We start from the raw sequence: 14,004 nt of genomic DNA, 5'->3' as shown, positions 1-14,004 counted from the left end.
CACCCAAGTACCCAAATACTCAGTATTTCAAATGCTGTTGGAGTGAGGGAGGGTATAGCTCAGTGGTAGAGTACGTGCTTAACATGCATGAGGTTCTGGGTTCAATCCCTAGTACCTCCATGAAAAATTAAATGAATTAACCTAATTACCTCCCTCCCCCCTCAGAAAAAAGTAGAAATAAATGCTATTGGAGTCCACTTTAGTAACATCACTGACACTGGTCTTAAACTCATCCCTGTTATTACTTGCTGTGTCTGGGTGGAAATGCTACTACCCTCCTTTGGACCTAGGATTCCGCATCTGTAGATCAAAAGATGGGACTAAACGATTTGCAAAATTTCTTCCAGCTCTAGCACTTTGTTATAACTCATTTTATCTTCATCTGTTCATTCCAAGGCATGACAATATTAAAATCGCTGACTTCTGTGCTACATAAAGACAAAGAATTCCCCTACCAAGAGGTGTTTGACCCTGCCCACTTCTTGGATGTTAGTAGCAGCTTTAAGAAGGGTGACTGCCTCGTGGCTTTCTCAGCAGGTAATAAAAGTTACTTTCCTAAGGTACTCTAGGGGACAAGTTACCTTTTGGGGATCACTTGGAACTTAGATAATGACCATTCTGGGGCTGGTAAAATTGCTCGTTTCCCATAATCACAGGTACCACTCTCCTCTCTCATCATCCATCACCAATATTAGAACTTTGAGGAGGTGACCCAGTTCTCCTAAAGTGAGAAAGCTCAAAAATAAGTTGGTTGAATTCTGCCTCTAGATGTATCACTGAGCTACCCACGGGCTCCTCTTAGCAGGTGAAACTCATTTAGACTTCTTTTGCCTGCCATGAGTAAGGTATATAGGTTAACAAGTTTGAGTATTTTCTGTGTGATATCCCTCACTTTCCAGGCTGAGCTCTGGGGTTGCAAGTATCCAAAGCACAGAATGGCACCAAAGTGGCTCACATCCTACTTAGGGAAGCAGGTTAGTAAACAGATCAATGTAATTCATTAAGCATAGTGTTGTGAGAGAGGAGAGCACAGGCTGCCAGGAGACCAGAGGGGAAGCTGCCTGCTTTCTCATCACTCGTACCCCACAGTGAGGCCTCAAATGGATAAGCAGCATTCTAATAGCAGAAAGATAGCTGCCTCAGAGGAACAAGGAAAGAAGAGAGGACAGGGCACTTTTACAGGAACAGGACTTTTCCTGTAGATTGAGAAGATTGGAAACTATCATGGTAGTGTCAGGAAGTTCTTGGGAATGTGGCAGGATACTGTGCAGTGGTTCCAGAGCACCGTGATCTTCCTCCACTCTTGATCAGAGGTCTTGGATGTTGGGTCTTCACAGCTACAGTGTGTGCTGATTTCTGGCTACAGAGCCACCTTCATTTATTCAGTGGTTTTTGATGCCTGCTTTGGGTCTTGCTCTGAGTATACCGAGATGTCAAGGACTGAGCCCTCTCCAAGGAATGCACATTTCAGCATAGCAGAAAATAAATAAGCAGAGAATTTCAACTCAAGGTGATCCATGCTTCAGTTGAAGTGTGAGAGTGATGCTGAGGAAACCCAGGGTGGGCAAAATTCTGTTGCCTGTGAAGATCACAAAGATCATAAAGAGGAAATGACACGGGACCTAGGTCCTGAAGGAAGTATAAGAGAAGTGCATCTTAGCCAAATGGAACAGCACAAGACAAAGCTAGAAACTCCGTGGTATGTTAGGAATTGATGAGTGGATATGGCTAGTGCTGAGACTAGAGGGTATGAAGAATGGAAGGAATGATAGGGAGCATCAGACTGGGAACAAAATATGAAGGACCAGTTTAATCCATATTTGGACCTCATCCCATGGAACAGATGGGAGAGACATTTAATATTTTAAAGTGGGAGAGTGACACATTTCGACACATGCTTTTAAAAGCACAGGAAGGAAAAGAATCTTTGGCTGAGTTTCGTGCCAGAGGTAGAAAGGGAAACAGATAACACAACTTCCCTCCCCTCAGTCCTTCTATCTTCAACCCACCTGGACAAGCAGAGTTGGGGGGGGTGTTTCTACGAAGATTGATGGAAATTGGAAATGGAAAAGAGCAGTTACAATGTGGGAATACATAATGAAGTGCTTGATGTAGAGCTGATATTCAAATATTTGTTGAATTTAATGTTCAGCATATTAGGTGACTAGTGAGTGGCTCCATCCTTCTGTCCATCTGTCTCTTAAACCATCCTTCCAGCCCTCTGTCTAGTCAGTCATTCATTAAATAGTTACTGTGTACATTTTGTTACAGTTCCAAACATACTGGTCTAGGAACAAAACCCCTCTGTGTGTTATTTTCAAGAAAATGAATGTATCTTGGAGAGGGCCTGGCCCAAATGGAGCTGTTTTTATACCTGACCAGTATTTTAAAGAAATTTACCCTGGAATCTGTGGTTGTCCCAAAGGTTATCAACACCACTGTGATTTCTAGCAGGTTTGGCCATGTGCCGCCCTTGTACCAGTACTGCTTCACCAATCCGGCTGCTCCTGTGCTGTTGTCTCTAACTCCCCCTTTTCTTTCTTTCAACCAGGAGTGCTTTCGCTGACCTCCCATCTCATATCTCCTCATTCCATCAATATCCAGTGAACATCCAGCCTCCATTGTAGGTGAGATTCCTGAATTTTATTGAATAAATATATGCGCTAACACTTCTTTTGGCCACCACAAATGCTAACACTTATCTAATACTGACTTAGTACTATGTTATCACTGTGAAACACAGAAGAATGAGGAGTATAAGCCACTACTCAGCCATTTGTCCTCTGCATGTTCTAAATAAAAAACCTCAGTATTTGCTGAGCCTGTTCTCAGACTTTCCTTCTTTGTACGTAATACAGGTAAGAAATGGAAGAAAATAGAGTCCAAAGAGGCCTTACTTCTCCTTAATGGTGAGCACTGAGGTACATAGGGAAAGAGGCCAGAAAAACTCCCTTGGCTGAGTGTCTCCTACAGTTACTTGAGGTTTGGATTTGAAAGTGAGAGAAATTGTATTCAGGAGCAGCTCCAACCTGTAGGGAAACAATGAGAAGATCAGCAGTGGGAGAAATGAACAATAAGGGTTGGAACTCATTTCTTGGCTTTGGTGTCACTGTGAATGCTAATTAAAGACATACCATGTTCTCATTACTACATGTTTCAAGGTTACAGTCAAATATTAACATATGCTTTCATTTTCCTAATCATGTGTTCTAAGTGTTACTCTTTTCTCTGTGAACAAGAACAAAATTTCTGAAAGGCATTACCAAATTCTGTTTTTTTCTATATCCACCAGATTGTTAAGTGTGATAGCAATTTGATGCTATGATCCTGAAGTCTCTAGTTTCATATCATCGTTAAAGCGTAGACAACTGGTAGATAAAGGATATCTTTGGGACTTCTCCCGGAAACACCAGTGGAAATGAGACTTAGAAATTCCTATGGCATTGGTATTAATTTCTTGATTTTGAAGGTTTTATTATTATATGGGAGATTTGCCTTGTTTGAACAAAGTAGGTACTGAAATAATTCAGGTCTTTGGAATCAGGTCAGCAGTTTGCCCTGAAATGTTTCAAAGTAAAATAATTCTTTGTGCATACCACCGAGTTCCCTCTCTGACACATGTGTTTGTTTAAAAAATGTGTGAAGCCAACTATTGGCTCATATCCAGAATAAACTAGTTTTTCGTATACAAAGACTCAGTAACATTAAGTTTCATGGAAATGCAATTAAAAATTTTAATGAGCTATTCTTATACAGCCAACAAAATGGTTAAAATGAAAAAGACTATACTACAGGCTGACAAGAAAGCAAAGCATCTGAAATTCTCAGAGTAAAACTGTAAATTGGCCTAATCATTTGGATAATTTTTTGGCAGTGTTTACTGGAAGTAAACACATGCATGTCTAGCAGTTCCATTTGTAGGGCTGTACTTAACAGAAAAGCAATACATTGGGATCTGAAGAAGACATGTATAGGAATATACTTAATAGCAGCAGTCAGAATAGCCACACATGGGAAGAAACTAAAACGTCCATCACAGTACAATGGAAAAAAGAAATAGAGTCCAAACAGGCCATATTCAGGAAACTTGGAGAACATCAAATAGGAAAAGTACCTCAAAGTCTACATGTAGGCACATCATGTTCAAAGGCAGAATATAAAGACAAAGAAAATACCTTGAAAGAAGCCAGAGGAAGAAGCAACCTAAATGTCCACTGACAGATGACTGGATAAAGAAGATACAATGCAAGATACAATAAACCTCCTAGAAGAAAATATAGGCAAAACATTATCTCACATACGTTTCAAAAATGTTCTCCTAGGGCAGTCTACCCAGACAATAGAAATAAAAGCAAGAATAGACAAATGGGACCTAATGAAACTTACAGGCTTCTGCACAGCAAAGGAAACCATAAGTAAAACAAAACACAACCTATGGAATGGGGGAAAATTTCTGCAAATGAAACCAACAAAGGCTTGATCTCCAGAATATATAAGCAGCTCATATGACTTAATAAGAAAAAAACAAACAAACAAATGGGCAGAAGACTTAAACAAGCAATTATCCAAGGAAGACATACAAATGATCAATAGGCATGTGAAAAAATGCTCAATATCACTAATTATCAGAGAATTGCAAATCAAAACTACAATGAGGTATCGCCTCACACCAGTCAGAATGGCCATCATTCAAAAGTCCACAAATGACAAATGCTGGAGAGGCTGTGGAGAAAAGGGAACCCTCCTACACTGCTGGTGGGAATGCAGTTTGGTGCAGCCACTGTGGAAAACAGTATGGAGATTCCTCAAAAGCCTAGGAATAGACTTACCATATGACCAGGAATCCCACTCCTGGGCATATGTCCAGAAGGAACCCTACTTCAGGATGACACCTGCACCCCAATGTTCACAGCAGCATTATTTACAATAGCCAAGACATGGAAACAGCTTAAATGTCCATCAGTAGCTGACTGGATAAAGAAGATATATATTTAGACAATGGAATACTATTCAGCCATATAAACTGACAACATAACGCCATTTGCAGCAACTTGGATGTTCCTGGAGAATGTTATTCTAAGTGAAGTAAGCCAGAAAGAGAAAGAAAAATACCATATGAGATTGCTCATAAGCGAATCTAAATAAATAAATAAATAAATAAATAAATAAATAAATAAATAAATAAATAAATAAATAAATAAATAAATAAATAAATAAATACAAAACAGAAACATACCCATAGACATAGAATACAAACTTGTGGTTGCCAAGGGGGCGGGGGGTGGCAAGGGACAGACTGGGATTTCAAAATTGTAGAATAGATAAACAAGATTATACTGTATAGCACAGGGAGATAATATACAAGATCCTATGGTAGCTCACAGCGAAAAGAAAGTGACAATATATGTATGTTCATGTATAACTGAAAAATTGTGCTCTAAACTGGAATTTGACACAACGTTGTGAAATGACTATAACTCAATAAAAAATGTAAAAAAAAAGAAAAATAAGACAAAAATAATATTTATTTTTACTTTGGATGCAGAGAATGAGGGTTAGGTCAGACTGTTAGAAGGATCATTGCAGATTCTAAAGAATGGAATATAAAAATATTTTAAGATCAAGAAAAAAATAAATAAATAAAAACTGTCTCTGTTTTCAGATAATATATCTATCTAGGTAGGAAATCCCCCAAACTGAACCCCTTCCCCACCAAAAATCCTCCTAGAGTTAATCAACAATTGCAGCAAGGTTGTAGGATCCATTTTTTGTGTAATAGTCAATTGGTATTCTGTATATCAGCAATGAACATTTGGGGTTTGAAATTTAAATCAGTATTATTTACCTTAACAGAAAAATGAAATACTTAGATATAAAAATGGACAAAATATATATACATGATCTATATGAAGAAACCCACAAACCTCTGATTAAAGAAACCAAACATCTAAATAAATGGAGAGCTGTTCCGTTTTCATGGATAGGAAGACTTAATATTGCCAAGTTGTCAGTTCTCAATTTGAACTATAGATTCAATGCAATCGAATAAAAATTCTTTATAAAGTTTTTTTTAGATACTGACATTTTGATTCTAATTTTAACAGGGAGAAGTGAACATCCCAAAATCATCAATGAAATATTGAAGGAGAATTATTAAGTCAGGGTACTGATTCTTTCTTACCTCAAGGTTTTTTTTTTTATAAAGCTACAGTAATAAAAAAAAAAAGGTACAGTAATGAAAACATGTGGTATTCATGGAAGAATAAGCAAATGGATCAGTGAACCAAAACAGCCCAGAAATAGATCCAGACAAATATAGTCAACTGATGTTTGAGAAAGGAGCATAGGCAATACAATGGATAAAAGGTAGGCCTTTCAAGAAAAGGTAATCCTTTCAAGAAATGTTTATGAAACAACCGAACACCTACTTGCAAAAAAAGAAAAGAAAAAATCTACACACAGATCTTAACTGCCTTTACAAAAATTAACTTAAAATGGATCTCAGGACTACATGTAGAATGCAAAATATCAAAACTCTTAGAAAATAAACTGATAAAAAATATAGATTACATTGAGCCTGTTCATGACTTTTTAAATATATCACCAAAGCATAATCTATTTTAAAAAGGAACCCTCCTATACTGTTAGTGGGAATGTAATTTGGTGCAGCCATTATGGAAAACAGTAAGGAGATTCCTCAAAAAACTAAAAATAGACTTACCATATGATCCAGCAATCCCACTCCTGGGTATATATCCAGAAGAAACTAATTCGAAAAGATGCATGCACCCCAGTATTCATAGTATATACAATAGCCAAGACATGGAACCAACCTAGATGTCCATCAACAGAAGACTGAGTAAAGAAACTGTGGTGTGTGTGTGTGTGTGTGTGTGTGTGTGTGTGTGTGTGTGTAAAATATATATATAATGGAATACTACTCAGCCATAAAGCAGAATAAAATTTGCAGCAACATGGATAGACCTGGAGATTGTCATTTTAAGTGAAGTAAGCCAAAATGAGAAAGAATAATACCATATGATATTACTTATATGTGGAATCTAAAAAAAAGACATAAATGAACTTATTTACAAAAGAGAAACAGACTTGCAGACAAAGAAAACAAACTTATGGTTACCAGGAGGGAAAGGGGATGGACAGAGATAAATTGGAAATTTTAGATTTTCAGATGCTAAGTACTATGTGTAAAATAGATAACAAGTTTATACTGTGTAGCACAGGGAACCATATTCAGTATCTTGTGGTAACCTATAATGAAAAAGAATATGAAAAGGAATATATCTATGTATATGTGTCACTGAAATATGTGTACACCAGAAATTGACACAATATTGTAAACTAACTGTACTTCAACTAAAAAAAAATTTTAAATAAAAATAAAATAAAATTGCTTCAGAAAAATAGTAAAATACTTAGAAATAAACCTGACCAAGGATGTGAAAGATTTATAGCTGAGAGTTATAAAACATAGATGAAGGAAATTAAAGATAATTTAAAGAAATGGAAAGATATCCCATGCTCTTGGATTGGAATAAATATTGTTGCAGTAGCCATAGTACCCAAAAGCAATCTACAGATTTAATGCAATCCCTATCAAATTACACAGGACATTTGCAGATACTAACTACTATATATAAAATAGATAAACAGCAAGGTCCTGTATAGCACAGGGTACTATATTCAATACCTTGTAATAGCTTATTGTGAAAAGGAAAAAAAAATATATATATAAAACTGAATCACTGTGCTGTACACCAGAAACTTACACAGCATTGTATTCTGACTATACTTCAATTTTAAAAGAAAGAAATGAGCTTCATCAGAAGGAAAGTGGAGTAAAGCAGGGACACTCTTTTCTCAAGGAATAAAAGTGTTGCTCTAAAGAAAGTGATGGCATTTACTTTACCTAGAGTAAGCTGGTTGGCTCTTTTAGATTTTAGAGCTCTGTGACAGTGGCAGCAATTACTGCTTCTCTTTGTTCTAAATAAAGGTTACACTGAGTCTTGGACTCGCTCAAGTTTAAAGATTATGAAACTAAATTCTTTGATCCCCATTTTAATCAATTGATACTGTAGCTATTAACTAAATCAGTACATTTGGAAATTCACTGACTAGCATGAGTGAGAAAACATTGGATCATAAAGCACCTTCAGCAGATGTGGTGACCTTGGTGAACTGAATGATTCAGGAGACGCAAGTCCCAGTCTCAGATCTACCACCTACTGTGTCCTTGACACAAGTACTGAATCTCCAAGGCCCAGTTTCCTCATCCATAAGTGGAAATAATTTTACCTTACTCAAAGGAAATTGAGAGACTTTTCAAAAGAGATATGGGTTTGAAAATTCTCTGTTACATGAAGAATAAAACATGAATCCATGTACATATGAGGAATAAAATATTTTGTAATTAGGTCTTGACAAAATCTTATTTTTCCTTACTAAAAGAGCTTAGAAATAACTTCACTAATCAGTTTAGAACAAATAGGATGATATCTCTGTAGAATACATGTTTTGTAAAGCATTGTCATTAGTGATGTATATCATTCCAGTCGTATTTAGATTCTCATCATCACTAAATGTCATCTGTCAGGTCTGCTTGTTGTGGTGGTTCTGTGAGGTAGGTTAGTTTATTGAAGTCCTTGTCCCCCATGCTTCACTGAATCCACACCTACAGTTCAGGCCTATAGAAGTGGAGTCAGGTGGCCATTAAGGATCTGGTCTCAGGCACGTCTCTGCACCAGTGAGAACATGAACTTTCTTTGACCTGTACCAGACCCAAGGACACCACCAGGCATATTCAGAACTACACCTGCCAGCTGCATTCTCTGGTCTCAAAGTCTTCTCCTGGTAACTATGCAACCATTTTGGAATCCAGCCAGTCCTTACTTAACAGGAACCCTTACTTGCCAGCTCCACATATAACTTTTGATAAACAACTCATGTAACTAACTGTAACCTTGCAGTTTTCCCATGTAGAAGCCTCCACAATTTTGTAGTCCAGTGGAACACAATTCAGGTTCTTCTCAAGTCTGTATATTCCAGTCTGCAGTCCTAACAAACTCGCAATAAACACGTTTTATTTATTTATTAAGGTGTTTAAACACTTGAAGCAATTGGGTCTCCATTTTCTAAAATTTTGGTCAACACAGTATATACTTCATTCCATTATTTCTGACAATTGGAGGTTCCAAAAGACGACAGAAGCAATTGTGTCTGGAGGCAACTGGGAGGTTTGAGCCACAGTTTCTTGAGCCTTCCACACTAAATTCTTGTGGTTGGCTCTCCCCTCAGCTACCTGAGCAAGTTTTACCTCTGCAGTGATGGAGAGCGGTGAATCCCTGTCATTTATTCCTTCTCTTGAGAATCTATGACCCTTTTATACTTGGAGTTTTGAAATCAGCTGGTAGAGTCCTTAAGTTCAGAATTGAAGTTCTCAGTGATGCAGAAACATGTCAGAAACCCCATTCATAATGACCATCTGGATTCATTTTGGATCCCTGAACCATAGTTACTCCACCTTGATTTGTAAATGATCTTAGAAATGTCATCACTATTTTATGTATGGGCACATGTAATGTTCGTGAAACAGCCTGGGACCTGGGACCTTTACTGCAGTGCTTGCACCTAGACAAACATCTCTTCGAGCAACACAATACAATGAAACTATAAAAGACTGAAAGTAACTGCATATACTTATAACTGCATAATTGCAGTCAGGGCAATTATGAACAGTAAGATACATAAAGGCAAAAACCCATCTACCAGTTCAGAGCTGCCAGGAGCAAAAGCACAGTACTACACATGACTCCTGCACACAGCACCACCGAGGAGATGGGTAGGCTACCTAAGTCACCCCTCTGGCTCAACCCACTGTTCCACCCCTACCCTCACCTTGCTTAAGGAGCCAGCTTGCCCCTCCTTGGGAAGTGAGCAAGGGAACCAGCTTCTTGTTCTTGCTCCCTTGTTCTGCAGCACAAGTCCCAGTAAAGCCTTGCCTGAATTTCTTGTCTGGCCTCATATCAACTTCTGTTGATTAAACAGTCCAAGAACCTGAGTCTGTAACCTTAGTACAGTGAATTAAAATACTTTAACATCTTTCATTTTCAAGGGAAAAGTAACCAAGTGTTAGATATAGCATTGGAAAATAAACTTTGTAGAATAAATAACAGAGGCATACAAAACACTGTTGTCCTCGAAATCATACATTCCCAACTGGTCATTGATTTGAATCCAGAGTTATGAGCCTTTTTTGGTATCAAATTATTTATGTCAGTGATTCTCAATCCTGGCTGCACAGTGAAACCACTTCTTTAAAAATTATTAGTACCTACACCACAGCCCAGTACAGTTAAGAATCTTCAGAGAGTTGTTACTGAACACAGAGAAAACAAGACTAAAGGACACTTTCTTTTCGTTGTTAACAGTGGGACAAAGTCCACACAGAATAGCATACAAAGTGGGTGTAACTGATTGGTGTCTCCTTATACCTCAGAGGCACAGGCTGAATTAGCAGGGACTGTTATAAAAGCGTTAGATTTCAGGCCCACAGCTGTCTCAGAAGAGGAGGGGGAGGAGGTGTTCATGGATCCAGTTGTGGTCCTGGTGCTCTGTCTCTCCTGTTTGCTTCTCCTTTCACTCTAGATACAGAGCTCTCGGAATGGGAAGCTCCCGCCTGGCCCCACTCCTCTCCCAATTCTTGGAAACATTGTACAATTAGATGTTAAGAACATCAGCAAATCCTTGAGCAATGTAAGTAGGTTTTATGCTCCTCCAGTGTCTTTTAAAGGGTAAGTAAATTCAGTTCAATTTTAAAAATAATACATATTCCTATGGGCACACAGTCAAAATAGGTCATTATGTAGGAAATTATCCCAGCAAATTTTGATATTTCTATTGCCGTTTCAGGTATGTCATTGTCATAAATACAGAACAAAATAGTGTGTTTTGTGGGTAGAGAAACCTTTGGGTCTTCTTAGGATCTTTGTATTTCTACCTCTTCCCCTTTTTATGGATGGGAAACAACATAGTTGGCAAAAAATGACTCCTATCCATTGTGCCCTTTGCTAACTCTGTGTTTCATTTCATTGTCTTTGAGATAAGTTGTGGAATAATAATGGTAATGTGAATGATTCTTTATAGAAATGCGATTTGTATCTTTAGAAGATGCAGTTACTTATTGCCCTCAGGGTATGGACCAGTTTTGTGTTTGTTAAGAATCTCATTTTCTGCATCCTTGATGGCATATGTTTTGATTCTTTGAACTGGTTGTAAATCCCACCAGTTCCCTCATTTATGAGTTAAAGGAAATCATTGACACATGTGTTAATATTTGTGTGAGTTGTGATTTTCCCCTTTTGCTGGCCAAATCTTTGTGTAACTTCGCATATGCCTATTCCTACTCTCTTGGGTCTTTTGTTACTGTTATATTTTTTCTTTTATAGGCCCATGTGATAACCTTCCATTATAGTATTCTCACTCCTGGTACAGGATTTGACCTTGTCTTTATCCCTGCTGCTTTATACAGTGCTTTGGCATGTTGTCAGGCACTTGTGTTGAGTGAGATGTGGGGGGAGGATGGAATCTTGAGCTCTCCAGGTTTCTGGATTCAAGGACGAGAGGGCACATCTTCCTCAAAATAATAAAAGTGGCAAAAGCGGTGAATGTTGCTTCCTTTCTTTGTTCCACAGCCACTTGCTGTGATTTGGGGTTGAAGGTAGTTGGTAAGTGAAGTGTTTTGTGATTAGAGATCTCCTTTTAGGTATTATCTACTGTATAAGCTGTATGTTTTGTTCAGATGGCCACGAAAGTAGAACTTTTCTGAAGAGGCAAATTGTGCCCCATGTTAAGGAAACAGCTTGGGATCAGGACCAGCATAAGTGAATGGAAGAGAGGAGCAATCAGTCAGAGCCCAACTGGTGGTAACAGCGTTCCCGTGGACTCTGCATGAAGCTGCCATTTGTACCCTATGAAGGCTACAGGATGGAAGATACTGTTATTCCATGAGACACTACGTGTCCTGCAGGGCCTCTGTGATGCTTGATCTCTTTCTGTGTTAGTAATACCAGCGGATCTCAGACTAGGCTGGGCATTAGAATTATCTGAATTTATTTTTTTAAACACAGAATTATAGTATTCATCATAGGGCAAGGGAATCAGAATTCTCATCACTGCTACAGGTGATTCTGAAGAAGTCATTTGGGTGTTGATCCAAAGTTGGGCCTTGAGGATTGGTGTATTGATCAAGGATCAGAGGTTGAATAAGAGTTTCAAATTTGAATCCTCTATATAGTAGCCATGGAACGCTGGAAGTGAATTGGAATTCCCTGACCTCAGTTTATTTATAAGTGGGACAAGTAAACCTGCTAAAGGTGCTAATATAAGGATCGATTGTAATCTGTGTACTAATCACTCCGGCCATTGCCTGGGACATCGCAAGTGGGCTCTCTAACAATCACCATCATATTTATGTATTAAGTTCAGAAATATTTTAGGTTGTCTGTGGCAGAATAAAACCACAGAAGTAGGATGATAATACATTCCACATCAGGCACAGTATATTATCGAATATTGACTTCTCTTCTTCTTCCATGCATCTTCATTCCTAGCTCTCAAAAGTCTATGGCCCTGTGTTCACTGTGTATTTTGGCATGAAGCCCACGGTGGTATTGTATGGATATGAAGCAGTGAAGGAAGCTCTGATTGATCTGGGAGAGGAGTTTTCTGGAAGAGGCAGTTTCCCAGTGATTGAAAGAATTAATAAAGGACTTGGTAAATGTGTTTGTGTTTAGGTTCAGCACTGGTAATGGAGGTGAGGAGGGTGGAAAACAGGAATTTGAAGAGCCTCTCCTGCCAAGTGTCAGCTCACTCTTGCTTCCCTAGGACCTCCCTCCTAGTCTCTGTTTCCTTTCCTGGTAGGGATCGTGTTCAGCAATGGAAAGAGATGGAAGGAGATCCGTCGCTTCTCCCTCATGACCCTGCGGAATTTCGGGATGGGGAAGAGGAGCATTGAGGACCGTGTTCAAGAAGAAGCCTGCTGTCTCGTGGAGGAGTTGAGAAAAACCAATGGTGGGTGATTCTGTACTCTGTAACTCTGACTTTAACAGAGTGCTCTCTCCTCCAGTGACGTCCTTAGAACATTTCAGGGGCAGCCACATCTTCCACATGGGTGTGGAGGAGGGAGGGTGTGAAGAAGAGAGAGCCACGGGGGCTTTTGTGTGTTTGTGCTTGTTGTGTGTGTACCCCATGATAGTGCACAGTGTGGGTATGAAGGTCATTTGCTCCTACTGTCTCCTGAACGTTGTTTTCCCATCAGAAATCACAAGGAATACTTTTGAGTCACTTCCTGAGTGAGTAGAGAACAATTTTTTTTTTATAGCATAAATGAGAATTATATATTCCTGAGCACTTCACCAGGGAATACTTGTTCAGTGGACATGGTAGGAATGACACACCCTTACAAAGCATGAAACAAGTGACATGTGCCTTCATTTAATTGGACTATATTTATATGTTCCGTCTCACAGACATGTTAGAGTTACTTCCAGGGCTCAGGCCTACAAATACTAATGCCATTTGTGGTTTTAATTATTTAGGCATATCTTAATGTAATTATCACCAATAGAGATTTCTCTATAAAGACAGCACTATTTAAAAAATACCAGCATTCATTGTTTCCTGTTAACTCAGAAGTCACTGGACTGATTTATATATTTTGAATAAAAATTTACTATGTCATAATTCTGCAAAATGCCAAGTTATAAAATGTTTTATTTAACTAGATTTGAACATTGTCAACACATGCTTACCCTGTTTTCTCTAGGGAGAATTTGGCTCTCTTTAGTTTGCCATCTTTGCCCCATCTTTATTGAATTTTGGTAATAAATGTGTGGTAATTATTTACCTCCCATTGCCAGGTGTGGTAACTTGTAAAGTGTTTGTCACAATGACTCTGATTTTCAGCTCATATTACAACCTACCCTGTTT

At 38.4% G+C, this 14,004-nt stretch overlaps 1 protein-coding gene across 4 annotated transcripts in view; it reads left to right on the top strand.

The window, feature by feature from the left end:
- The first annotated feature begins 401 nt into the window (after positions 1-401).
- LOC105081811 (cytochrome P450 2C18-like) overlaps positions 402-14,004 on the top strand; it is a 45,191-nt gene continuing 31,588 nt past the window's right edge. The window contains exons 1-4 of one of the 4 annotated variants that reach the window (XM_074373917.1): positions 402-537; positions 2,552-2,627; positions 10,663-10,770; positions 12,937-13,086. In XM_074373917.1, the coding sequence (XP_074230018.1) occupies positions 12,990-13,086 (97 nt within the window). In that variant the 5' untranslated portion in view covers positions 402-537; positions 2,552-2,627; positions 10,663-10,770; positions 12,937-12,989. Of the gene's footprint in view, positions 538-2,551; positions 12,790-12,936; positions 13,087-14,004 lie in introns of all 4 variants that reach the window. The other 3 variants (XM_074373916.1, XM_074373915.1, XM_074373918.1) reach the window with 3 other exon arrangements.

The sequence above is a fragment of the Camelus bactrianus genome, chromosome 11 (assembly GCF_048773025.1).
Source record: "Camelus bactrianus isolate YW-2024 breed Bactrian camel chromosome 11, ASM4877302v1, whole genome shotgun sequence".
Lineage (NCBI taxonomy): Eukaryota > Metazoa > Chordata > Mammalia > Artiodactyla > Camelidae > Camelus > Camelus bactrianus.
Note: the sequence above shows the minus strand (reverse complement) of the source record. Positions and strands in the feature narration are given on the sequence as shown.